Source organism: Larimichthys crocea, unplaced genomic scaffold (assembly GCF_000972845.2).
Source record: "Larimichthys crocea isolate SSNF unplaced genomic scaffold, L_crocea_2.0 scaffold220, whole genome shotgun sequence".
Lineage (NCBI taxonomy): Eukaryota > Metazoa > Chordata > Actinopteri > Sciaenidae > Larimichthys > Larimichthys crocea.
In genome coordinates, this window is record NW_020852928.1 from 58,462 (window position 1) to 85,579 (window position 27,118).

Consider the following 27,118-nt stretch of genomic DNA (forward strand, 5'->3'; position numbering starts at 1 on the left):
TATATATATATAAATGAAGTGAAGCAGTGTCCACAGATAAGCAGTGCATGGAGCTAACGTTAGCTTTGTTCCCTTCCTAGCTGCCTTGTTTGTGTCTCCTTACCGCGCGCAGCAGGCTGATCTCGTCGTAGGACAGAAAGTTGAGGATAGTCTCGATGGCCACGATGGGCAGTCCCAGCAGCGGGTTGTTCTGGTCCGGCGGAGGTGTTGTCTGTCTCGGTGACACCGAGTCTGAGTCCAACGACCCAGCACATCCATCAACTCTGTCTACGACGGCCGCCATCTTGCTTTGCTAAGGAGGAGGCGGAAGTGACGTTTCCAAAAGGGGCCAGCGTGAGCGTGCCATTTGACAAAATAAAATGACAGAAGAAGAGTGAGGAGTGATGGAGGAAAAACATCAGAAAGGGTTGATTCTGTTCTAACTAAGTTACACGTGGTGAATGATTTATCAGATTCAACTAACAAAGCATTTATTAATCTTCAAATGATCTGAACAACCTTTTGGTTGCCAGGTTGTAGAAGAGCATCCTCCAGCATCCCACTTTTACTTTTAGCAGTTCATCATGAAGAGCCTGCCAGTGGAACATTTGACATCTGACCTCCTGGACCAGAACTCACAGATGCACACATGGATTAATGTCAATACACAGACTAACAGTTCCCTAAATTGCTGTTTTTCTGGACATTTTGCATCATGACTCAGTTTGCACAACCTCTATACAGATAATGCTGTGACTTTCATTCATGTTCTGCAGCCTAAAGAACAGAATAGAATAGAATAGATACTTTATAAATCCCTCAAGGGGAAATTATCTGTCAAGAACCCGCACTTGTTCCATTTGCAGTGGACACCGCAAAAGGTGCCCACTTGGGTGCCACCTATGGTAGATAAAAGACTTTACAGTGCCCTCTATGGTGCTCTACCAGTGGAGAGAACATGAACAACCCTCTGAGGTGCAAACATAGATTGGAATAGAACTGAAGGGTTTGGTGTGTGTGAGTGTTACTGAAGTGATTTCTGGCTCATTTTAAGAAAACTGCCTTTAAACATATGTACTGTAACGTTACATAGATTAGATTAACATTGCAGATGAAATGTGTGTTTTGGTCATGTTTTCCACTGAAGTCTGAAAAGAGACATTGTTGTTTGCCATGTGCGCAAACATGCTATGTGTAACAATGTGTGGGACATACAGTATGTGTGCATACAATAAAAAGGAGGTAGCGCTGTATTCATATTGCTTTCATGTATGGACCTGTGGCAGTGGCAGCAGAAAAAGAGGCGGCCATGTAGATATTACTGGTGATGATTTTATTAAACTTAGCATGTTTTTTTAAGGAGGACTCAGCTCACCTCAACAAGAATAGGATCCAAAACATTAGAGACAGCTTTATATACATACTTACAGGCAAGTCTACCAACCATGACCAAAACTGATTCGCAAAATCTGAAGATTCATAGGTTTGATCAGCACAGCCGAGTTTTTAACAGAGCCAATCCACCATAGTGTCAATTCAAGCCCTGATAGGCTATTTCAATGTCAGATCCTTTGTGGGGGGTCTGAGCATGCTCAGTCATTTCATTTCACTTCATTCATGTCGGAGTCCAGTTCATTGAGAAACCTCTGACACTTGGCCATGAGGACTTTGATGGCCTCTGTGACAAGGACTTCTGGTGGGAGGATGCCAGTCGACTCCACGGTAACTGTGAGAGAGGAGAGAAGAGATCCATCAACTGACACAGACTAACTGATGGAACTTAAACAAAGTCACCTCTGATTTTTATTACGGTTTTCATTATTTGAGATTATTTGAGTGTGAATGCTGTTTTTTAAGGGTTTATGAACATACAGATGAAATGGTCTCGCAGTCTTCCGAGCTTCACCACATTCTTCAGGTCATCGTGTCGGAGGACTTCCCTGCTGCATGTATCCAGACGGCTATTTACTACTTTAGCAACCTTTTTCCCTGAGGTGGACAACACAACACAACATACAATTATATCCCAACATCCTAATCATCCTAATATCCATCCAATTTTGTTTGGGCACTGCTGAACTGTCATAAATGATGAAATGTTGAGGATTTAGGATGCTAACAGGATGGTTATCCATCACTGAATCTTTCTTTAATATATAATAGCAGTTAGATGAGTCTTACCATTAACATCTTCCAGCTCTATAACACCTCGTGAGAAGCAGCGTTTTAAGCGTTCTGCCTTCTCACCCTCCACCGTCTCCATCAGGGTGATCTCTGGGAGGAGGCGGTAGCTGGCTGTGGCCACCGGAGAGAACTTAGCATGGTCCTTACCTGAACAGAGAACATGCTTTAATATCAGGAAAGAAAATAAACTAAGCTCAAAAAGTCAGGAAATTTGTGTGATCAGCAGCAGAGCTGAGTTTGTGGGCAGAGCCCATGAAAAATTTGCCAAATCTTCTCTGACAACGTCAACTTTGCTGTTGACTCTCGTTTGGTGGATTGGGTAATTGAAGTCTAAAGAAACAAGACATATTGGCAATTTAAAAATTTATGAATTTAACAAACAGAAGCCTCAGTAGCGTGTGAAAGAAACACACACAGCCACAACAGCCTGGCACCTCTTCCTCATGCTGGTCACCAGCCTGGTCACACACTGCTGTGGGATGGCATCCCATTCTACAGCATTTGTCACCAAAGTCAGCCAACATGGTTGTGTTGGTCACTCTGGAACGAACAGCATGCCCAAGCTGATCCTACAAGTGTTCCTGTTGACAGGCCTTTCCATCCTCTCCACTGCCAAATTCTGGAGGTAGTCTCTGATAAACGCCGCTCTGTGGGGGCGAGCCTTGTCATCTTGGAGGATAGAGTTTGGTCCCAGACTGTAGAGATATGGGATTGCCACTGGTTGCAGAATTTCATCGTGATCTCTCTCTGGAACGAGATTACCTCCAATGATGACTGAGGAAGATGTCGCCCCACACCATCACACTGCCTCCACCAAAAGATGTTACTCTATCGGTGCAGCAATCAGCAAAGCATTCTCCGCATCTTCTCCACGCGCCGTAGGTAGAATCTGGACTCACTGCTGAACATAACATTCCTCCACATGTTCAGGTTCCAATGCACATGTTGCAGACATCTCAAGAAGCTCAAAACAAGTCAATAGCAACAGCAAAGAAAAGCGGTTTGGCGTTGTCAGAGAAAATTTGCCAATTTTCATGGGCATAACCCACATACTCAGCTCTGCTGCTCAAATGTGGCTCCATTTAAAAGAGAAATAATCAGACTTCCCAATGGTTGAAGATTTAATGCCCAATAGCATTGTTACAACAAATCTACCAAACACAAATGTGTGTAGTTTATTACCATCTGAACTGATCACATGACCAAAGCACAGGTGGTACAGACACTAAAGCTCTTACCAATTCCTTTTACACAGTGCATGATAATGTCCAGCTCCTGTCCCGGTCGTAGCTGAGCTATCAGGATGTCATCATGTACCGGCCCGATGATGGAGTCTGCAAACACGTCTGCCTGGTTCCCAATGGGGACCCACTTTATGTCTTTGGAATAAACTGAGACGAGACGCACAGGACATCACTAATCAATTAATCAATCTGCAAACAACACAAGTAATATGTGTTCATTTGGTGTCACCTGAAACCTACCCATGTGGTTCAGATACAGCTCTCGTGGGTCAGACGAGTCTTTGCTGGCTCTGGGGTTCCTGCTGCATTTAATCTTCAGCTGGAGTTGAATTGTGTCTATTTCTGAACCCTCCTCCTCTGCAGCCTCTTCACCTGGAATAAATATAACCAAACACGTTCAGTGAAAAAACTGTGTACATAACTATGGTTATACAAGTTCAACAATGTTGAAATCAGGGAGTCCAACTTTCTAAAAAGTTAGAATCGGTCAAGAAAATTCAATCAGTGCAATCATTGCAGGTCATATAAACGTAGAGAACCTGACAAATCATTAACATTTCCCTGCTTCCCTACTGGTCAGCAACCGAAATGATCGAATCACATACAGAATAAATGAGGACTTCATTCTTCTGCTGTCCGACTCTTTTTCAGGTTGAAGCTAGAGGTCGTCTACACAAATTTATGTTTATGTGTTTATGTTTAATACTGTACATGGTCCCATTGAATAAATAAATAAATGAATGAAATAAATTAATTAGACATGACATGACAGAAACTGGCTTCTGCACACTCAACAACAATGACAGAGACAACAGAACAATCTTTAAATGTAATCACTCACCAACCTTTAATGCTACAGCTAATAAGATCCCTGAAGAGAACAAAAAGCAGTGTGTGTGTGCGTGTGAGTTTCACCACTGTGTAGCCTTACCAGTATTTCTGTACTCAAACAGACGAGGGTCAGCTTTGATGGGGATGAGGCCTAATCTGTGGGCCAGGACTTCATCCTGGACGATGGATGTGTTGTTATAGATGAACACCTTCTCTATAGCCATGGTGGGCACCTACAAAAACAAAGATAAATCAAAGCTCCTAAAATGAAAAACTCTAAACTTTTTTCTCTTAAAAACTGCACAGATAAACAAAATTGAGAATGTCTTCTCATGAGGTGTCATATATGTATTTAAGTATATAAGTTGTTACACTGATGCAATGTTTCTCCAATATGTATCAAACAGAAGTGCAGTGTTGCTGCTAAATGTTAAGCACTGCTGCTATAGAAAATATGTCCACAAACGCAATAAACTTGACATCTCAACTTTACGCAGCCAGAGTAGTTTTATTTATCCAAAGCCACTGGCTAGCAACTGGCAGCAACGAAGGTTCCACTATCTACTTATTACAATGAAGAGACACAGAACAGCTCAAAGTTCAGCAAGTCCGATTTATCGGAGGAGGAACTCTTTGTCTTAATGAAAAGTCTATAGCTGACTGCACAGTCAAAGAGACACAACACATAAAGGAGCACTAAAATATTAAATTCCACTCTGTGCCAGATCATACACACAAAAAGTGCTGAGTCGCTGTAGCGTTACATCATTTCAATAATCTCAACAATTTGAAAAAGCATGACTTGTCCCATCAGTATTGTTGTATTGGGGGAGACGGATCAAATGGTTTAAACATGAAACTGCTGTAGTGAGTTTTTATGTGTAACAATAGTCATTTGTTTGCCCTAATCTAAATCTGACTCTAATTCATTGAATGTTAAACTCTCATTCCAGCGCAGGTGACTGTTCGACTCTCAGTGAAAGGTACTGTAGGCCTTTCGATTTGCTTTGGTGTGTTTGTAATTCACTATAATGTTAAAAATTCAACAGGTCCATTAAACAGTTAACAGAGGTTCAAATATATTTCAACGTGTGCAGGCTATTTTATTTTTAAATGACTATTTGAATGTCATCTTTGGAAAATGTTGACAGACAAAATATTTCCAAAATGTGATCACTGTTCATCTCTGTGCATGTACCTCGTTAGTCAAACTATACAATTTGGAACTTTCTGACAAGTTTGGAGAACTGGCTGGTGAGGAAAAGAAAGGTGGATGATGCTCCTGATGACGCTGAGGCTAGCTGCTGGTATTCTGCCTCCTGTACTGTAGATGAACTGTGAAAACACCCAGAAGTAATTTGATTTCAATTTCGCAGCTTTCTAAATCAAGTACTTTACTTCACATGTATTCCACAGACAGACTGACAGGTCATACAGATGAGACAGAGGCAGAGTAGGACAAGAGAAAGGAGGAGAGACAAGACCGAGCACAGGACACAGGCTGACTGTGTGAACCTCAAAGCATTTTCTTAAACATGACTCAGCTTCTTCAAAGACCCTTGTCAGAGGACGTGAATATCTTCTGCTGCGGAAAATAAAGCTCAGCACCGCAGAAACCCACCTCTGCTAATAAGATCCTCCTGAAGGCGTTGGCGATGGCTGCATCTATCCCCACCATGTCAAACTCCATACTGCTCTCATCCAGATGCACCACATCAATTCTAAAGTTCTGCAAATAGACAGGAGAGACAAGTTTAATCAGCTTGAGCGCTCATTGGGTCAAACGCATTTCATACATTTCTTACAGCATACTAAGGCTTTCTGTGCACTGAGGTAGAATGATTTGGTTGTAAAAACTTTCAATGTACTAGTTCAACTATCACCTACAGCGATGAGCTTTGGGTAGTGACCCAAAGAAGGCTCAGCTTTCGAGGTAAGAGATGTGGCATTTAGAGGGAGCCTGGAGAATAGCACCTGCTCCATGCAGCCACTTTCAGGTCTAACCTGACAGAAAGGCGCTTACCTTTTGAAATTTATGCATATCCCAGGCATCATCATAGCCAGGGTAGTTTCCAGGGAAATCTGATGTGTGAACCTGAAAGCAACAAATAATCAATCAATTAATGAGCTTAATGCGGTAGCAAACATTCTGAACTTATTCAGCTTTCATGAGTGTTTCATGTACACACGTTTATATGTCACATCTGAAAGATTCCTCAACGCTTTACTTTTTAAACCATACATTTAATTTTAAAATTTGATGCTGTTTCAAACACTTCTGTATTTTATAAGGATGTTCAGATCATACAGGGTATTCAGTAGAACCTCTGACCTCAGTTTGGCTTTGCTATACTGGTGGACTTTGGTGGCAATATGAATTTTCATTGAACATTTTTAATTATTAAGTGAAAAGATTTTTTTTAACGATTTTTCTCCTTTTTAGAAGTTGCAAAAATACATTAGACGTAGCTCTGTGTGTTCATTTTCTTGGATGCTGTGCTGCAGTCTGCAATAGCCAAAATACTGCAAAATGTAAACAGGTGGTTAGACATCTCAATCTGGGAATTCATTTTTATATCATTTTAGAGTTCAATGCATACTGTATCATCTTGGAGTTGAACCAGCAATCATTAGAAAACTGTTGAGTAAAATCTTTATTGATAAGGACAGATCTGTTGCACGTGTTCTTCCTGGCCCTGCAGTGATGACACTGTTTCTGCATGGCCTCTTGCTCCTCTGTGATAAAGTAACACTCGGCTGAGCGTGATGATCCTGATGTGGAGGTTTATGACTATTCAGTGTGTGCAGACTACAACAGCACATCTGACCGCCTCTGTCTCTAGAGTCTCTAACAGACCAACATCATATCATACTGATATCACATAAAACAAATATCATACACATATGGCATTAGGATGATGGGTCTGCCACGAGATGTAACAACAGAACATAATAAACTTTTGATATGAATATTTTGAACATAAGTCATATTTGAAAGGACATAGAAGTTTAAGTTGAATTGTTTTTAACTCATAGTAAGTTATGGAGTGTACCGAGTGCAGACAGAGATATAACAGGAATACTATACAGGTCTTAACATGCTAAACTTGTTTTTAATTAATTTAGTAGACATACTTACTGCTGTTTATGAGCAATATTACTGAGTACAGTGAGAAGCAGGCCAAACTAACTGCGTCACTGTTCTGTCAGTTGGCCTGTGTGTTATATTTTTTTAGTATTCGTCATTACCAATAAAACATGCCGCTGTTCATTAAACGTTAATAAGTCACTTCATCATGTCAAACATCCGTACAGCGCGCGGCAGTACAGTAACTGTTCAGACACACGCGGCGTCAGTCACGTGCGGCTCGGTGCAGCTGCTCAGAGGACTCGTGCACGGTGCAGCCAGCCGGTGCTTGTCATGAAATTAGTCTTAAACACACACTTACATTCTTCACACCGAATTCTCCCAGGATCACTCGATTCCGTATTTCATCCACGTTCTTCATGGTCGCCGCCATTTTGCCAAGTAGTCTGTTGCGCTCCGCCCACACTTCCGGTCATACTGCGTCATCAGCGGGGCGTTACTGTCCATGCTGCGTCAGTTCATTTTTATTCATATAGAGCCAAATCATAACTACAGTTATCTCATGACACTGTACATACAGAGCAGGTCTAGCACAGTTGTCATGAACGGGGAAATTAGCTATAGAGACCAAAACTGCACATGCACTCTTCACCAAATGTAATTCCATTTTAGTCCATGTTATACTCTATTTTAGGTTCATACTTTATTAAATGTAAAAAAAAAAAAAAAAAACACATAATCACATTTCTCATCCTGTTTACAGTGTTTCTCAATTGCTAAAACACAATTTCTGAAACCGTGCTCCATTTTCTGAAAACATTAATCATATAACCTCATCTTCAAGCACTATTTACAAAACAGATTTACCTTTGCTCAAAACCAAGCACTCCTCTCAAATCATTAACATAGCGATGAAAATGATATAGACTATCAGTCAGTAAACAATACACCAAAAAATAGAAAACACATTGTTCAAAACATACATAAGTACATTTTTAATCTCAAAACAAATTTCATATTTTTCCGTCATTGTCTTTTGATGAATGAAAACATGTTCTATCATAGTACCTCAAAATTGATCAGAAATTACTACTCTGCTTTTCTCTTTGCAGTTTTTTTTGTTCTTCCTCCTCCTTGTATTTTCACAGTACTGTATCCTGCATCTCACAAACTTGTCCTTTGTCTCTGTGATACTGTAATTCTTGTTCTTTGTTGATACGAACCTGCAACCAGTCAAAATCTATTGAGCAGTCAGTACTGTAAACATATGGAAAGCACAATGTTCAGGGCCAGACAATTTGTTTATTGCAATTACAAAACCTGAACCTGTTCTCTTCTCTGAATGTCCTTACTATGCTGGACACAGAAAATCGTCTCAAATTGTGTTGCACTCTAAGTCCTGCTTCCCTCATTGTCAGTCCATGGACAAGAACATGCTCTATGATTGTTGCTTGAATTTCATCGGATATTTCCACTCTTTGTCTTCCTCTTCCTCTTTGTCTTCCTCTTCTTCTTTTTTGTCTTCCTCCTCTTCCTCCTCGTCCCCACCTCACATACACACTCGTCCTCTCACATAGTTTCTTCTATCCATTCTCAGAGTTTCTCATTCCCACCTTCAACAACCTGTTTGCTCTCTGATATGGCTTATATTGGTTGTGTCACATCATTTAAAACAAGTGAAATCAATTTTGAGTGGTTGTGTTTAATCAGTGACATGTCTGCTCTATTTGTATAAGTTTGGATGACATGTGCATTAGAGTGCAGAATGTGTTTAGAGTTTTGCTGAAAAGTCTAAGTGAGATCTGCACATTGTGTTTTACCATGTGAAATGGTTTAAGCTATTGACGACAGACTGAACAGTTAGCGAAATGAGTTCAGGCAACTGAGAACGTTGCTCAGCCAATGGGTTTTAGTGTTTTAGCAATTGTTGACCTCTATTAGGGGCCCTTTAGTACAGTGGCCCTGAAGTGCAAATCACAACGACAAATCAGAAATCACAACAACAAATCAAAGACACAACAACAAATCAAAAAACACAATAGCAAATCAAAAAACACAGTAACGATGTTTTCTGATTTGCCGATGTGTTTTTTGTTTTCTTGTTGTGTTTTCTGATTTGCTGATGTGTTTTCTGTTTTCTTGTTGTCTTTTCTGATTTCTTGTTGTGATTTGCAGTTCAGGCCCACCATAGAACTTTAGTTACCTTTAGTTACTTGTTTTGTTAAATCTTTTTAGCAGGTACCCCAGAGGGTACCAAGACATATTACATGTTAGCAACTCTACTGTAACATTGTGTTGTCCACTTTGATGGTGACTTTTTTTTTTTTTTTTTTTACATTCAGAGAATAACTTTCAACAACATACAGGTATATCAGTATCAGGTATATCTCTGTATGTCCTGTAAGCAGATAGGCACCAACCATGGCTTTATGGTTTAGGCATGGTTTAGGCTTTTCTGTACTGTCTCTGTACTGGACAAAAAGAGATGGGGAAGATGACAAATGACTTCTAAAATGTCAATGGATTTCTCAGCATGTCAGATTGTCTATTTAAACTTTAGATGAATAGTCTGTCTGTTAGTTCACACAGAATATCATGATATTTAAGACTTCATGAACATCATATTTCATTCCTCAAGTCTGCTTTATTCACACATGACAATAATGAATCCTCACAGGATATTGTTTGTCTTTACTGTATGTATGTTCAAAGCACACTGAAAGGTTGACTTGTTTTATATCACCCAATATTTTCCATTTCTGGTGTCTCTAATACTTTATTGATATAATTTATTGATACAATACAATACAGATGAGACAATAAAGTGGGCACTGGAATGGATTCATGTCTGAATTATAAAAATGTTCAATAAGAGAAATGTTTTCACTTGAAGCATGCAATAATACTATAACTGGGAATATTCATATGTCACCTATAGTTTCAGCATAAATGACTTTCACTTGTGTAAATAGTATATTATTTCACCCCATAATGAATGCTAAAGTTCTGGAGGAGTGATTTATCTTCATCTTAAACTAGCAGCTTTACACTGTGGCACCTGAACAGAGCCGGCCCGTGGCATATGCACTATAGGCAAATGTTAAGGACGCCGTCCATCCAAGGGGCGCCACAAATGGGGGAAGAAAAAAAAGAGTAACTTTCACTTTTCTTCTACTAAAACTAGTTGGTACTATTATTTCTTGATATGAAAAAAATAGCACATTAATTTAACTGAACAGCAAAGCCTATTAAATAATAATAATAACAACAAAAATTTCCTAAGCCTGTATTTATTTGTCTGTAGCAGAACGATAGTAATTTTCAGTCTAACAAGGTTTGATAATCAATAAATAGCATTAGCTTGTTTTAACGTCAGTTAATGTGATGGAGGGACCTAACAGCTGTTATTGCACATGTAACTCCTCCCACCTTACATTTCTCAGGGTCATTGGTAAAGATTAGATCTGTTCAGCAGGTGTTTACATCTGTCTACATGTTTATTGACATGTGGTTATCTACTGTTTGCTCTGCTTGTAATAATCAATCAAAATGCTTTTCATTTACCACGCCTTTGTATATTAGAGTTGTGAGGCTGGTTGTTTGTTGTGTTACAGTTCATATTGTCTAAAGTGTGTTTATAGTGTTAAACTTTACATCATGCACATCATTCATGTTAATACTTCATAACAAAATAAAGCATTCCCATATGTTATATTATACTGCAGTTTACCGCTTCTTTGCATTCTGATAATCAGCAGTTCACTGTAATGATAATAAGACTGAATCTGAAGTATTTTTGTACATTACCTATTTTTGTTATTATTTTTTTGTATTTTCATTTTATTATCCTTATGTTTACTGTTTTAATTGAATAAAACATCAAAGGCAAAGCTAGTCAGTTTCTTGTGTGTTTGTATGTAAATTGGCAGTGCTGTGATGCAAGGGGTGCATCACCTTAAATCTTGCCTAGGGCGCCAAATTGGTTAGGGCCAGGACTGCACCTGAACACAAATGATATATGTCCTTACATGCCACACAGCAGCTCAGCACTGAAAACTGACATATTGAAACAAAAGCTGCACACCATAAGAGAACTGTTTATCCCCTTAGAATGAATGAATGACCGTGTTCATTACATTTCATGGCAATCTATCCATTAGACTTGGACATTTGAAATGATGGTGACACCCAGGTAAATGTGAAAAGTGTGGAAGTGAAAAATAAAAAGGGAAAAGGTATTTATTTTTTAGTATTTATGTAATATATTACGGCAAGATAAACAAATATCTATCTTTAAAAAATAAATAAATATTAATATTGACTCAATTTTTGCTTTTGTTTTTATGATTTTGGTGAATGCAAACAAAGTAATTTATACTTTTAAAAGTCACCCTAAAATGTTTCCATATTTCCACTGTACTCACTTCAGAACTTGAGTCTTTTTGAGTAGCCAACATCCAATAAGCAAAATGTAATAAGAAAAAATGTTTTTGACACATTAAATACAAATTTTACTGACTAACTTCATTTAGCTGATATTATCTCAGAAGTAACTCAAGGCTAGTTGAAAACAAAATCAGTGAAGACAAAAAATAATTCAGCATTGGATGAAGTACACAATGAAGCTCACTGGGATCCCACTGGGATCTGTTCATGGACCACTTATTCTTTTGGCCTATGGAACAGTGATGTGAACAGTGTTGCAGTTTTCCTGTTCATCTGTTTGCAGATAACTAAATTCTTAATTCTTAATTCTTAATTCTGTATCCCAACAAGAATCTATGAGCTGTACAGAAAACAGGTGAAGAGTTCTAGAAAGCCTTGAAATGTTCCAATGTTGTTGATGATTGATCATGTCCATGTATGTTCATACAGTCATTAAGAAAGTATATCCAGTAAGTTTCATATCATTTTAATCATACTCATATATTTGCAAAACAGAAACAAACATAAAACTCAGAATAAATATGCAGGAAAGAAAGATATACTGAAACTGCAAACTCAAGAGCTTAAACCATGTTTATGAAAACACAGGTAGGCTAAACAGGTCAATCACATTGAAGTACCTAATTATATCTGTGCTCAGTAAAAGACTGTTTCCATATAGTCCAAATTCCCCAAACACATAAAAGATGTGGAGCATTAAATTGGCCATGAGGTATGGAACTCCCTTTCAGAGGACATGATCAATCTATCTTGTTGTTTTAGCATATACTGTTAGTGTACTGTAAGTTCATTTGTACGCTACTTTTACTTTTTCTATAATATTCTAATGATACTCATTTTCATTTGTCAGTGTGTGCATGTGTGTGCTGCTCAAGTTTTGGTTGTAACTTTAAGAGAGGTGTTGATTTGACTCTATGGTCATTTCTGAAGGTGTAGACTAGGACGTGAGGGATGAGGGTTAGGTAAGATATTGTCAGTGGCTCTTCTTGCCAGGCATCCAATATCACAAATCCATGTCACAGCCCAGTCAGATAGGAGGGGGAACACCGCAACCAGGGGAGAGAGGGAGGAGAGGGAGAAAAAACTTGTAGGGGTTGACCTGAGACAGTTAGGATTACAGAAAGCCACTGGTCAAAGGTAAGGGTTAGGTAGGTCTCTGTATTAAATTAAATTTCATTCCCCATTCCTCACATTCATTATAAGCAGTACAGGTGTAGTATTTATTGCACAACTGTTGCATCAGATTGCCTTCCACTATACAGGTGTTGTTTCATGGTCTCTCTGTCCTGTAAGCACTTTATTTTGAAGACATACGTGTGTGTAGTGGCCCTCTGAAAACACTGGCAGTGCACAGCTGAAGGAATCATATTTACAATAGGACAACAAATAATGAAATATAAATCTGTTGTTAGTTCATTAGCCTCCTGTCTGGCACTTTTTTATTTTGATTTCACAATGATTACACAAATCTCTAATCATCATTTCAAGGTTTTCCATTGGTTCTGGTATACAGACTTTTCTACCGCCCGTAGACATTCAGATCAGATGGGTGACATTTGAGGCTGAGGCTATGAGTAGCCATACTGGCTACTGAACACAGTGTTCAGGTTCTGTCCGTCCGTCAATCAGCTGCTCAGTTAGTCGACAGCTGTAGTGGTGCGGGCACAACAGGCCGGGGCTCGGATGGCACCCATCACCCTGCTCCTTTTTCTCTGACAGTTCCCGTTCTTCCGGGAGGTGTTGGTGTCCTGGCGAGAGAGCTTGGCCGCATGGCTTGCCGTCTCCTTGATCTGCAGCTCCAGGTGTCTCTGGATGGCCAGGCCCAGCTCCTCAGGGTCAACAGATGCCCCATACACTTCCCATGTCATCCCTTCTGCATCCCACTTCACCTCCTTCACTGGAGACTTGGGAGCCCCACCTGGTTTCTTGCCTCCATCGGTGTCGGTGTTTGTGGTTTGGCTACAGGACGTCTCACTCCTGTTTTCCTCTGCCAGACAGATCTGGGGGAACACATGGGGTGTGATTGTCTGTCCTGTCTGCACCCCAACATCCCTCAGCTCTTTATGGGTGGTCATAGTACTCATGTCCCGGGTCATGGTTCTAACATGGCCAGCGGGACTACTGCAGCACTCTTCTAAACCGAAATGTTTTTGGGATTGCGGTCCAGCACCAGCAGGTAGTGTGCTGATCCAAGAGCAGTTGAGGTTGCAGCACCGCAGCAGGTGTTTAGCATCCAGGCCCGTCTCACTGACAGAGGAGATGAGGCGAGGCAGGGTGAGGTGGTTCATCGCTAAGGGAGGTGCTGCTTGACGCTGGATGTCGTAGCTTGACTCCATGTGGCGTGGCAGCACCTGGGAGGGGGCTGGAATGGGCTGGGGGTGGCAGTAGGCAGCAAATGTGTCCTCAAAATTGGCATGCTGGATGTAAGAGCCACAGCAGGGTGCGTTGTCACATTTAGGAGGAGGATGGCTATTTTTTTGAACACCCTCCGCTTTGGCTGCTGCCCTGGGGGACGGGATACAGACACACCTGCTCGGAGGCTGATGTATACCACCTTCTCCACTGTTGGCCCCTCTGCACATAGTAGTGATAATGTTGCACTGTTGCAGCTGCATGGGCTGCTTGCAGGCTAACATGGAGTGACTCACACCCTCTAAGATACTCTTATCTTCTCCATGGTAAACAAGTCCACATGTATCACTGTCTGGAGCTAGGGGGTGCAGTCCCTGTTTAACCAGAGGTAAAGTGCCTGAGTGACTCCTGTAGACAGGCAGGGAGGCTGGCTTGATGCTCTGCCCAGTCCTGTCAGCCTGAGGGTGTTCATTGCTTACGTTCACGACTATCTCCTGTTGAAGCGGCTCAGCCAGACTATGAGAGTGGCTTGAATCCTGGGAGGGCATGTAGTGTTCAGGCAGGCTTTGTTTCTGTTCAGTTCTCAGACTCCTGCTGTTAGTTTCTTGTGTAGGAGGAGTTGCTGAATGTTCTTTACAGATCTCAGTGACGGCCTCCTTTGGCTTCTCCTGGCAGGTGTAACCTGGTCCTCCAGCCAGCCTGGCAGGTAATATTGCCTGTGTGGAGCTTTTGGAGGTGTCAAAGAGCGACTGACCAGAGAGCGTAGAGTCCAAGGAAACAGCTCCCCCCAGTGGGTTCAGCTCCGACACAGGATGCCCAGCAGCTGCCATGGAACCCCTTTATGAGAAATCAAAAATAGAGTTTGGATGTTTCACTTGATCAGCTCATATACAATACACACACACACACACACACACACACACACACACACACACACACACACACACACACACACACACACACAAAGTTTTGTTTGACCATTGATCACTACTATATATTGCAACACGGATATTGAGTAATTTTTCACAATATAATGTAAATAAAAAAGAACAAAACATTCAATTATTATTTAATTATAATTTCTGAGCTAAGATTCGTTAATATATTTGGATTTTATCTGAAGTTGTATCACTCCCATGCTTTGTTTTTTTGTCACATTCTAAAATTACCAACCAAGATTTTAGAATCAATTGAAAATGTGGCTCATAAATCAGACTTTAAAATGATTATTATTTACCCATAAGGCTTTACATGTCCACCAATCATAATGCATTGAGGTCCTCAAATGCACCTCACTCACAGAAGGCTGCTCCATAAACTCTCACCAGATAAAGCAGATGCAGGCAACAGGGCAAAAAGAAAGTTAGCTCCATTCTTCCTCCTCCCTGTGCAACATGTACAGCAGTACTGTGCTGGAATATTTTATAGTCCGAGGCTTGCCCTGTGCTAGTTTGATTCAACACCCGCTTTGCCCAGGTAATTGTACAGTTGCAACAGTCATCATTTTTTTTTAACCCAGACAGGGGTGTTAGTTAGCTCAGTTGGTAGAGCATCTGCCCCATGTACAAAGGCTCAGTCCTTGCTGTGGAAGCCCAGGGTTTGAATCTGACCTGTGGCTCTTTGCTACATGTCATTCCCCATCTCTCTCTCCCCACATTCCTGTCACTCTTCAGCTGTCTCTGTCAATATAAAGTTTGAAAAGGCTAAAAAAATCTTTAATAACATCACAGGTGTGTGTTCTAGTACTTCAGACTACACCCAGCAATGATGTCACATGCAGTGCTGTAGTGCCATGGTACATCACTGCTCAGCACTAGTTGATGGAGCAGGTCATATTTAGACTAGAAGAGGTTACTCTTTAAACCGTGTAACCAAACCTCAAACACAAGAAGAGTGAATCACCTGCTGCTATCACCTGAGGTTCATTCTACTCTACACTCTTACAATGAGTCTCCCCAAAGAACAAATAGATAAAGAACTAGGATATGACCAGCCAATATATTTATGTATTTTCTAGACACGCCATAATTGCATTTTGTGAGCTCAATCAATTTATTAATTACAATAATAATGATTGTACTACTACTAATAATAAATTGAAGTTAAGATTGGGAATGACCTGCAGACAATCTGTATTTCATACTTAAAATAACTGACTCACTTAACAGTAAGCGTATTCTGTCACTTCTTGTGTTACTGCCACGGTGCTCTCTGCTCTGCTCACTTAAACAGATTTTTGTATATTTTTCACATAAGCAGTTATCTACATATCTCTACACTATTGTTTACTATTGTTCTGTTTGTGCACGAACAGGTCTCTTAACTTTAGTAAGTACAATCCAAAAGTTTTACCAGTTTCTGTTAGTCACACTAACTAGCCTAGCCATAGCAATGGCTTCTCTCTCCTCCTCTCTCTTCTCCTTTCTCTGGTCCCCTCCTCAATGTGACCAGTGATGACATGTTTAGCCGCATGTCGTCATTTCACCGCTGGCTGTCGAGGTGGTGTCCAGCAAACGATGTGGGCTTCATAGATAATTGGACACCTTTCTGGGGAAAACCTGGTCTGATTAGGAGAGACGGCATCCATCCCACTTTGGATGGAGCAGCTCTCATATCTAGAAACATGGCCAAGTTTATTAGCTGACCAAAACCATGTCGACAACCCAGAGTTGAGACCAGGAAGCAGAGCTGCAGTCTTACACGCTTCTCTGCGCCTCCATTAGAGCAGTGGCCCACCCAGTCCTTTAGTATAGAGACTGTGTCTGTCCCCCGTCCACCACATTATTTAAAGATAAAACAAACAGAAGAGGAGTTCATCATAAAAACTTAATAAAAATTAAATCAACATCTCCCACAGTCCAAAATAAGAGAATTAAATGTGGACTATTGAATATCAGGTCTTTGTCCTCTAAAGCTGTCTTAGTCAATAAATTAATATCAGACTATGATATTGATTTATTTTGTCTCACTGAAACCTGGCTGCAGGAGGATGAATATGTTAGCTTAAATGAATCCACTCCTCCGAGTCATTATAATACTCATGTTCCTCGAAGTACTGGTCGAGGTGGTGGAGTTGGAGCCATATTTGACTCAAGTCTATTAATAAATCCTAAACCTAAACTAAATTAGAATTGATTTGAAAGTCCTGTTCTTAGCCTCACTCACCCAACCTGGAAAACATCGCAGCCAATTTTATTTGTTACAGTATATCGAGCTCCAGGTCCTTATTCTGAATTTTTAATCTGAATTTGCATCAGGCTTGATCCTTAAAACAGATAAAGTAATTATTGTAGGTGATTTTAACATTCATGTGGACAACCACAATGATAGTCTTAGTACTGCGTTTATCTCTCTATTAGACTCAATTGGCTTTTGTCAAAGTGTAAATAAACCGACTCATTGTCTGAACCACACTCTTGATCTTGTTCTTTCATATGGCATTGAAATTGATAATATAATAGTCTTCCCACAGAATCCTCTTCTGTCTGACCATTTTTTAATAACCTTTGAGTTCATACTACCGGACTATAAGCCTTTGTGTAGAAGCTTCTACAGCAGATGTTTATCTGATAGTGCTGTAGCCAAATTTAAGGAAGTGATTCCTTCAGCATTGAATCAAATGCCATGTCTAACTGTAACAGAGGACTTGTCTACTTCCTTTAGCCACCCACAAATAGACCATCTTGTTGATAGTATTACAGGCTCATTACGGACAACTCTAGACTCTATTGCACCTCTGAAAAAGAAGATAATTAAACAAAGAAGGCTAGCACCATGGTATAGCCAGCAGACTCGTAAATTAAAGCAAGAGGCACGTAAATCTGAACGCAAATGGCGTGCCACTAAACTGGAAGAATCTCATCTAGTCTGGCAAGATAATCTCAAAACATACAGGAAGGCTCTCCGTAATGCCAGAGCAGCCTATTACTCTTCTTTAATTGAGGAGAATAAGAACAACCCCAGGTTTCTCTTCAGCACTGTAGCCAGGCTAACAGAGAATCACAGCTCTACTGAACCATCTATTCCTTTAGGTCTAAGTAGCAATGACTTCATGAGCTTCTTTAATGATAAGATTATAACTATTAGAGACAAAATCCATCACCTCTTGCCCTCAACAGGCATTGATCTGCATTCTGATACAGCAAGTTTTGAAACAGCTGTAAAACCTGATATGTATTTAGACTGTTTTTCCCCCATCGACCTTCATCAAATAACTTTAATCATTTCTGCAGCTAAGCCGTCATCCTGTCTCTTAGACTCCATCCCAACCAGGTTGCTCAAGGATGTTTTACCTGTAGTTAGTAATTCGTTATTGGATATGATTAATCTGTCTTTATTATCAGGATATGTACCACAGTCCTTTAAGGTAGCTGTAATTAAACCTCTTCTTAAAAAGCCCACTCTAGACCCAGAGGTCTTAGCCAACTACAGACCGATATCAAACCTTCCCTTTCTGTCTAAGATACTTGAGAAAGCTGTAGCTAATCAGCTGTGTGACTTTCTCCATAACAATAGTCTATTTGAGGATTTTCAGTCAGGATTTAGAGTGCATCATAGCACAGAGACCGCATTAGTCAAAGTTACAAATGACCTCCTAATGGCATCAGACAAAGGACTCATCTCTGTACTTGTCCTGTTAGATCTTAGTGCTGCATTTGACACCATTGACCATCAAATTCTTTTACAGAGACTGGAACATCGAATTGGCATCAAAGGAACCGCCCTAAGCTGGTTTAAATCGTACTTTTTAGATCGATCTCAGTTTGTTCACGTCAATGATGAATCCTCCATGCAGACCAAAGTTTGTCATGGAGTCCCACAAGGTTCTGTACTTGGACCACTTCTATTCAGTTTATATATGCTTCCTTTAGGGAACATTATTAGGAATCACTCTATCAATTTTCATTGTTATGCTGACGACACCCAATTATATTTATCGATCAAGCCTGATGCAACCAATCAGTTAACTAAACTCCAAGCATGCCTTAAGGATATAAAAAGTTGGATGACCTACAATTTTTTGATGTTAAATTCAGACAAAACTGAAGTTCTTGTAATTGGACCCAAACACCTCAGAAACTCTCTTTCTAGAGACTTAGTTACTTTAGACGGGATCACCCTGGCCTCCAGCTCCACTGTAAAGAATCTTGGAGTTGTTTTTGATCAGGATTTGTCCTTTAACGTCCACATAAAACAAATTTCGAGGACTGCATTCTTCCACTTACGTAACATCGCTAAAATCAGACGCATTGTGTCTCAAGCGGATTCAGAAAAACTAGTCCACACATTTGTTACTTCTAGGCTGGACTATTGTAACTCTTTGTTATCAGGCTGCTCTAATAAGTCTCTTAGGACTTTGCAGCTAATTCAGAATGCTGCTGCACGTGTTCTGACAGAGACCGAGATCAGGCACCATCATATCTAAAAGCGCTCATAGTACCTTACTACCCCTCTAGAACGCTGCACTCTCAGGATGCTGGGTTCCTTGTGGTTCCAATAGTCTCCAAATGTAGATTGGGAGCCAGAGCTTTCAGCTATCAGGCTCCTCTTCTGTGGAACAAACTACCTTTCTGGGTTCAGGAGGCAGACACGGTCAACACTTTTAAGAATAGACTTAAGACTTTCCTTTTTGATAAAGCCTATAGTTAGGGCTGGCTCAGGTCATCCCTTAGTTATGCTGCTATAGGACTAGACTACCCTCTCTCCCTGTCTGTCTGTCTCTTTCAGGGTTATGCCTAGCCAGGCACGGTATTGGTTGAAGATGCAGTCACATCTCCCTTACCGAAACCTCTCTCTCCCCATTACCACCACCATCTGTAAACATACATGTCTCATTAATGCATGTTACTAACTAAACTTCTTCCCTGGAGTTTCTGTGCTCTGTCGTCCAGCAGGTTCTCATGGATCGTGGCTGCTGCTGTGGTCCTGCATGACGTCCTCTACATATATTATTACTGTCATTATTGTTACCATATCTCCATTACAGTTTATAGTTAGTTCATGATTTGCTGCTGCTGTGCATCTGTGTCTCTATCTCTATCACAGGTTCCACTGCTACTGTAATCATTTTATCATTCATTGTAATTCATTGTCATTTTCTCATTCATTGTAATTGTACTATATGTTTGTGTTGATTTGTTCTGTACACGTGACATCCATTGCACGGCTGTCCGTCCTGGGAGAGGGATCCCTCCTCTGTGGCTCTTCCTGAGGTTTCTTACACATTTTTTTTCTGTTAAAGGTTTTTTGTGGGCAAGTTTTTCCTCACTGGAACCGAGGGTCTAAGGACAGAGGGTGTCACTCCCTGTACAGATTGTAAAACCCTCAGAGGAAAATGTACTTTGTGACTTTGGGCTATACAAATAAAATGTGATTTGATGTATGAACACACTTCACACTGTCAAACATAGTAGGACAGAACATTTAGAGATTATTATGATAAATGTAACTGAAGGAAAGAAACATGTCTTTGGATTATCCACAGACAGACTGCTCAGTCCAATCTGTCCAGATACTGTAAGGAAAAGGAACATGTGTGACTGATATGTCACTGGGGCAGGTAAAGGTGTCTGAGACGTGACTGATATGTCACTGGGGCAGGTAAAGGTGTCTGAGACCTTCAAGTCTTACAACATTTTGACACAGTTTAACTTCCCACAGCAATGGTTGATCATGTTTTATTCATGTGTAAACCAGCAGTGAACCAGCACACACACTAACCTGGACCTTAGGAACGGAGCACATGGTCAGAGTGCCTGTCTATGTCACACACCACACCAACTGCACTAAAGGAAAACATTGATTTACAGCTGATAGACGTGACCTACATAATTATGAATCTCTAATGAACAACTCTTCAGTCATTATGCATCTAAGAAATATGTCATCTCTGTGGTGATGTTTGAGAGCATGGATCACAATCTGAAATCAGCAGGCTGCAGAAGCTGTTCCATAATGATGTATGAAATGTTCTAGTCTCCATGCTGATTTCAGCTCTTACATGTTAACGACAGCTCACGTGCACAGGAAGACTTTTTTACAGTGTTTCAACATGGCAGAAGTGCATTTGTTACCTTTAGTCAAATCATTGTTGGAGACAGAATGCTGTGATATGCTTGCTTGGCATTTGGCACATATTATAACTGTGTATCAATAAAGAGCACAGGCACAAATTGGTCAACGTGGATAGTTGTATGTTCCTGTCCACTGTTTAATTATGAACATATTCATTTAGCCACAGGTTGTGTACAAACACACATATGAAGTAAAAAGTCCATTTGTTTTGCAGAAGCAGAGTTTTTATTTTTCTGATCACTGAACGTGGTCGAACCGAGGGTCTAAGGACAGAGGGTGTCACTCCCTGTACAGATTGTAAAGCCTTCAGAGGAAAATGTACTTTGTGACTTTGGGCTATACAAATAAAATTTGATTTGATTTGATTTTGATTTAAAGTAGTCTTAAGTCTTGATGGTGTATGAACTCAAACCGATGCTGCCTCAATGTTCAACCTGCAATTGTTGACAGTAATTATTTTGGTGAAATGTACAAGACAAAATGTGTAGGCAGTTCAACAAGTGGCTTGATCAGATAGGTGGACGGTAAAGGCACATTTGAGTCAGCTCTATTGCTACGAGGACCAACAGGCCCACACCTTCAAACAGCTGGAAAAAATCTTCACACCACTGATCCACACCAAAAAACATGACCATATTAAAACTGTCCTTAAAAATCCTTATTTCACTCTTCCCTCATTGCTTGTTGTCTTGACTGTCAGAATATTTTTATGATAGCTGACGATATAGAATATTAACAAATACAGCACTCTCTTATTATTTACAGCTCTGATTATAAACCCATGTCAGTTATGATGAGGATTGTCTAATAGGAACATAGTAACCTGCAAAGTCAGTTTTGCTTTATAAAGTTTTCCCTTTTTAGATGCAAAGATTCCTGCTCTCTTGGCTCTTCTTCTGATAAATAATAACTATGATCGTCCATTTGTCTAAATTTACCTTCTCAAACTTCTAACAAAGCCAAACACTTCTCCCTCTATGTCACATCTGTCCTTATCTTAATTCTCTTCACATATTTCATTTCATGCTACGTTGGCAATATAGTGGCGCAACGTGGTCTTCACCACCCTTTATCCATCTGGTTTACTGTAACAAACATGGCACTGCAAGATGTGGATGCTGTATATTTTCGACCCATAGTATATGTAGATGAAAAGGCTATAGGCCTTATATGTTTATAAGGTATAAACATAATGATTTGTTCATAAGGTGTTTATATATCATAGAAAACATAGATATGTGTGTTATGTTGCATTTCTGCCCAAAAATCACACTGGACCTTTAACCCTCATTCAAATGGACGTCTGTTACACACTACTTTCATGGATAAGGAAAACAAAAATAAACAGATTAAACTCGTTCAATTATCCACACTCACCACACATCAGTTAATTTCCTTCAGCTCACTGGCAACCTTTTTATAACCCAAGTTAAAGGAATAGTTCACCATATTCACACAGCGGCCATTTTGCTCTGGATGGAGATATTTTTGGAACTGACTACATAACCAGACATGATGCCTATTCAGTCCAATGAGAATGAATCACCTAGTGCCAACACCAAAAAAGTTTTCTATTTTACAGGTTTACTCCCTCATATCTTTACTGAATACAAGCAGTGTTTTTCTCACTGGTCCGGCCTGTTCAGACTGCTCAAACTTTACTTTGTGATGATGTCACAAATTTTTAAATGGAGAAGAGTTTAACAAATATGAAATCAAAAAAGCTCTAAAAGAGATTGATCTTGTTTGCAGCTGGAGGTGTCAACAGTTTTACAGACATCTCCTTTATGATGGCGGGTCTGTTATTCTAGCAGGAGAATTTTTCACTGCAGTAGCACAAGTGGACATATCCAGGTATCCGAGTGTGACGTAGAAGGGAAAATGGCCACCATGTACACAATATGTATCTGTATCATACAACAGGTTTCCTACCCCGCCCAGCACCTCTGTGCAGCATCACTGTCTACAGTGTCGGCTGCTAGATACAGTTAGTAAGCCTGGCAACCTTACTGTAATAACTTCATGAAGCTGTGCACAGATGCTGCACTGCCTGTTGTGTATAAAAAAAACACTCCCAACAGGTAACTGGAACTACACATTTTTCTATTTTAGAACAGAAAAAACAATTACAAGGTGCTCAGTCAGCTTTGGAGGCTGTTATCCTAAAGTGTTGAAGGCTCCTGACTACAGCTCCTCAACACACACGTGATGTGACTGATGTTGTTCCTCTAATCTCACAGAAAGAAATATGTAAATACTTCCCAAAATGTTTAAAAATAGAGGCAGGATGATTCTGATCATCTGACTGACTGGATCCACATTACGTCATGAGAACGTGTGTCAGAACCTGTCAGGATCCAGACAGCAACAAGTCAGTGTTTGCTAACAGTGCCGAGTCTGACGTGTGGTAAATCAGAGACACTACATGCAGGGATTCAACACACTCTGGGTTCAGATTCAATTCTGTCAATAGGTTTCAGGAGCTGTTAGTTTTACGACATTAAACTTCAAAACCTGATTTTCTGATTTATTAAATTCTGACACAGATAACATCTCCAGATACTGACTCATTCGAGAAAACGACGTGCAGCGTCTCTGCACACAATCACATTCACACCCATGAACACAAAACAGACACACATGCACTACGCACAAACAAACAGATGCACGCGCGCACACACACACACGCGCGCGCGCGCACACACACACACACGCACGCACGCACACACACACACACACACACACAGACAGAGAGAGGAGAAAAGAGGTTTCCGACATTTCCATCCACCATCTTACCTTTCACAGTGAAATACTTGCTGCTCAGCCTCTATCCTCCCTTCTGTCCTCTCCCTTGCAGATGAATCGGGTGATGGGTGCAGTTCCTTAGAAAGCCTTCATCCTCCTCCTCTTCTTCCCCCTCCTCCCCCTCCTCCTCCTCCTCCTCACATCCACAGGTGACCTCTCCCTTCCTCCCTCTCTCTCTCTATCTTTAACTCCACTCCATTCACTGAGCTGCTTGCGATCCCTCTCTGCTCTCCTCCACAGCCTCCTCTTCTCTCCCGCCTTTTGTCTCAGCAGCCCCTCAGCTGTGAACAAGATGGAGGAGACCTTGGGATAATCCTCTTGTACATCTGATTACAAATGTGAGGATGCAATCTTCAAATCCCTGCTGTGTAAGAGAGCGAGTGGAACTGGTTAGTGGTAGGCTTATCCGGCTGTAGTGGGAGACGAATGGAGGGGGGTGGGGGAATGATGAGAAGAGATAGTCAGGCATCCAACGTCACTATTCCTCCACCTGGGGAGAGGGGAGCAGGACTGATGCATGAATGAATGTGTGTACTTGAGAGAGAAGAAAGAAAAAAGCCGCTTCCTGTCTCTTTGTCTCTGTTCTGCACTCCTTCCTCTTGTCTTCGCTCACGTCCACACTCGGTTCCACTGAACTCAGTCACTGGTTCAGTTTCACACTGTTGTTCTCTCGCTCAACCTCCCTATAACCCTCCCACCAATACCAACCCACTCTATCACTATCCCTGTTGCTATGGAAACTGCAGTACTCAATGGGTGTGTGTGTGTAATTGTGTGTTTTTCAGCCGGCAATGAGACAACAAATCATCTGGGAACTGTTCATGTTTGTGGTTGATTCAGCCGCAGACGGTTTCACACAGGAACTCATTTACATATATGTCAGGAAACATACAGGGAACAAATGTGATGAGCACAGGCTGCAGACAACGTAGACATAGTCTGTGTGATGTCACTCACAGGTTTGTGATGAAGGAAATCTAAATATGGTCAAACAGGAGGAGACCTAGGTGGAGCTAAGCTTCAGGTAGTGTTAAATGGACTGTACTTATATATCTCCTTTCTAGTCTTCCGACCACTCAAAGCGCTTTACAGTATGTATCTCATTCACACACATTCACACACTGATGGTTCAGCCTTCAGGAGCAATTTGGGGTTCAGTATCTTGCCCAAGGACACTTCCACATGCAGACTGGAGGGGACTGAACCACCCATCATCTGATTAATGGACGACCCGCTCTACCTCCAAGCCACAGCCACCCCATCCATAGTTGACTGTGATCAGTTGTGATGCCTGTCAATCATGTAAATATATAAGCCAAAACATGTTAATTTCAAACATGAAATTCAGTTCCCATCTTCTCGCTTTATCTAATCTGGTCAAACCTTGACAAGCAAAATCAGCTTTCCACTGGATGGATGGATGGATGGATGGATGGATGGATGGATGGATGGATGGTTGACAGATGTTGAAAGGTGTATGAGCCCAGAGCTTGATGGTGTCTGTAGTCTCAGTCTGTTAGGTGAAGCGTGAGGCTTCATCTCCCAGCCCCCTGCTGTCCTGTCGCAGAGGAGAGCAGTCACACAGAGATGGCAGCTGGCAGAGAGAATCTCATGCAGTGGTCCTTGTCACAACAGAGCTGGATCAGTCTGGTACTGAATGTGCCCCGCTGTTTGACCAGAAGGTTGTCAAGAGGTCGTGAGGCATTTTCCATGCAAAAAAACTGTGTACATCATCTTCTTCACCACCACTGTCGGCTCCAGGGTAGTTCCCAGAACGACTCTGATGCCACTGCCTCAGCACATTGCAGAAAAGAAAATTGTTCTTGCAAGAACAGAGTGAAGATCTCCAACATCATATTGCACACATTAAAGGAAGTAGGGTCTGCTCTGTCTCTTCTTCTGTGTTACATTTCCGGTTCAGTCTGCTGTCAAGGTGACCTCCAAAGTATTGGTATGTATCCACCACGTCCACCTCTTCTCCCAGAAAATACTCCTGAAGTCTATAATCATCTCCTTGAATTCAGTCACATTTAGGAGTAAATGGTCACACGCATTACATTCACCCATTCATACAAGATGCCATCTGCTTATTATATATTCATTAATGAATTCCATGACTGTGTTTAGTTTGGCCAAGAGGTGAAATAAGAAACAAGAACAGAGGGCAAAGAACAGAGCCCTGAGGTTCTCCACATGTCACACCAGAAAATGTTTATGTGGATTTATCGATACCATTTCAGATGGACTGAGGTGAAGTGGAAAACTGTCCTCTGTTCTGATGAGTCCACATTTGAAATTCTGTTTGGAAATCATGGACCCTGTGTCCTCTGGGCTAAAGAGGAGAGGGACCATCCTGCTTGTTATCGGCAAACAGTTTAAAAACTAGCATCTATGATGGTATGGGGGTGCATTAGTGCACATGGCATGATGGGTAACCTGCACATTTGTGAAGAACAGCATGGCTCAATGTGGTCAAAGAGTCCAGGTGCTAAACAGAACCACCTGCTGTCCAGACTTGAAATGAAATGCTGAAATCAAATAAGAATGTGAACGCATCCCACATTAACGATTACAAAGACTCCTCAGTTCACAGACCACTCACAGAATGTTGTTAAAGGTCCAGTGTGTCAGATTTAGGGGGCTCTGTTTACAGAATATAATATTCATAACTCTGTTTTCATTAGTGTTTAACCACCTGAAAATAAGATAATTATGTTTTTTGTTACTTTAGAATGAACCTTTTATACCTACAGACTCTTAGGGTCCCCTTCTATGGAGTGGAGCTGATGAGCAGCATCAGGAAGTTATGTGATATCTTGTTTTTCACAGTAGATAAGCAGATTGATCAGATCTGATTTAATTTAGGAATCATTTGCCTTTACAGACACGTACAGCTGAGCTCTCTCTCTCTCTTTAACTGGTCATGGTGGATGACTGTCTACCAATGAGCCTTGTTTGGGTCTGCTCGAGGTTTCTGCCTGTTCAAAGGAAGTTTTTCCTCGCCACCGTCATTAAGTGCTTGCTCATGGTGGAACTGTTATGAAGAGTACGGTCTAGACCTGCTCTGCATGAAAAGTGTCATGAGATAACTGAAGTTATGATATTATGCTATATA

General features: G+C 40.9%; 3 protein-coding genes across 3 annotated transcripts in view; all 3 read right to left on the reverse strand.

Annotated features, from left to right (window-relative positions):
- Positions 1-379, reverse strand: part of LOC104938998 (F-box only protein 28) — a 9,605-nt gene extending 9,226 nt beyond the window's left edge. The window contains 1 exon segment of the mRNA XM_027275834.1: positions 104-379. Within this exon segment, the coding sequence (XP_027131635.1) occupies positions 104-283 (180 nt within the window). The 5' untranslated portion in view covers positions 284-379.
- Positions 380-1,291: 912 nt separating this feature from the next.
- On the reverse strand, positions 1,292-7,835 carry polr1c (RNA polymerase I and III subunit C). Its single transcript, XM_010755460.3, has 9 exons — positions 7,688-7,835; positions 6,262-6,333; positions 5,860-5,967; positions 4,339-4,471; positions 3,648-3,779; positions 3,402-3,554; positions 2,161-2,310; positions 1,852-1,968; positions 1,292-1,705 (listed from the first exon to the last, which is right to left on the reverse strand). Exons 1-9 carry the CDS (start codon positions 7,757-7,759, stop codon positions 1,581-1,583), a joined length of 1,062 nt encoding a protein of 353 aa, XP_010753762.1. The 5' UTR covers positions 7,760-7,835; the 3' UTR covers positions 1,292-1,580.
- Positions 7,836-12,300: 4,465 nt separating this feature from the next.
- On the reverse strand, positions 12,301-24,666 carry si:dkey-191g9.7 (uncharacterized). The gene is made up of 2 exons (XM_019271535.2): positions 23,995-24,666; positions 12,301-14,961 (listed from the first exon to the last, which is right to left on the reverse strand). The coding sequence occupies exon 2, from the start codon at positions 14,952-14,954 to the stop codon at positions 13,410-13,412; it is 1,545 nt and encodes a 514-aa protein (XP_019127080.1). The 5' UTR covers positions 14,955-14,961; positions 23,995-24,666; the 3' UTR covers positions 12,301-13,409.
- Between the last annotated feature and the right edge of the window lie 2,452 nt (positions 24,667-27,118).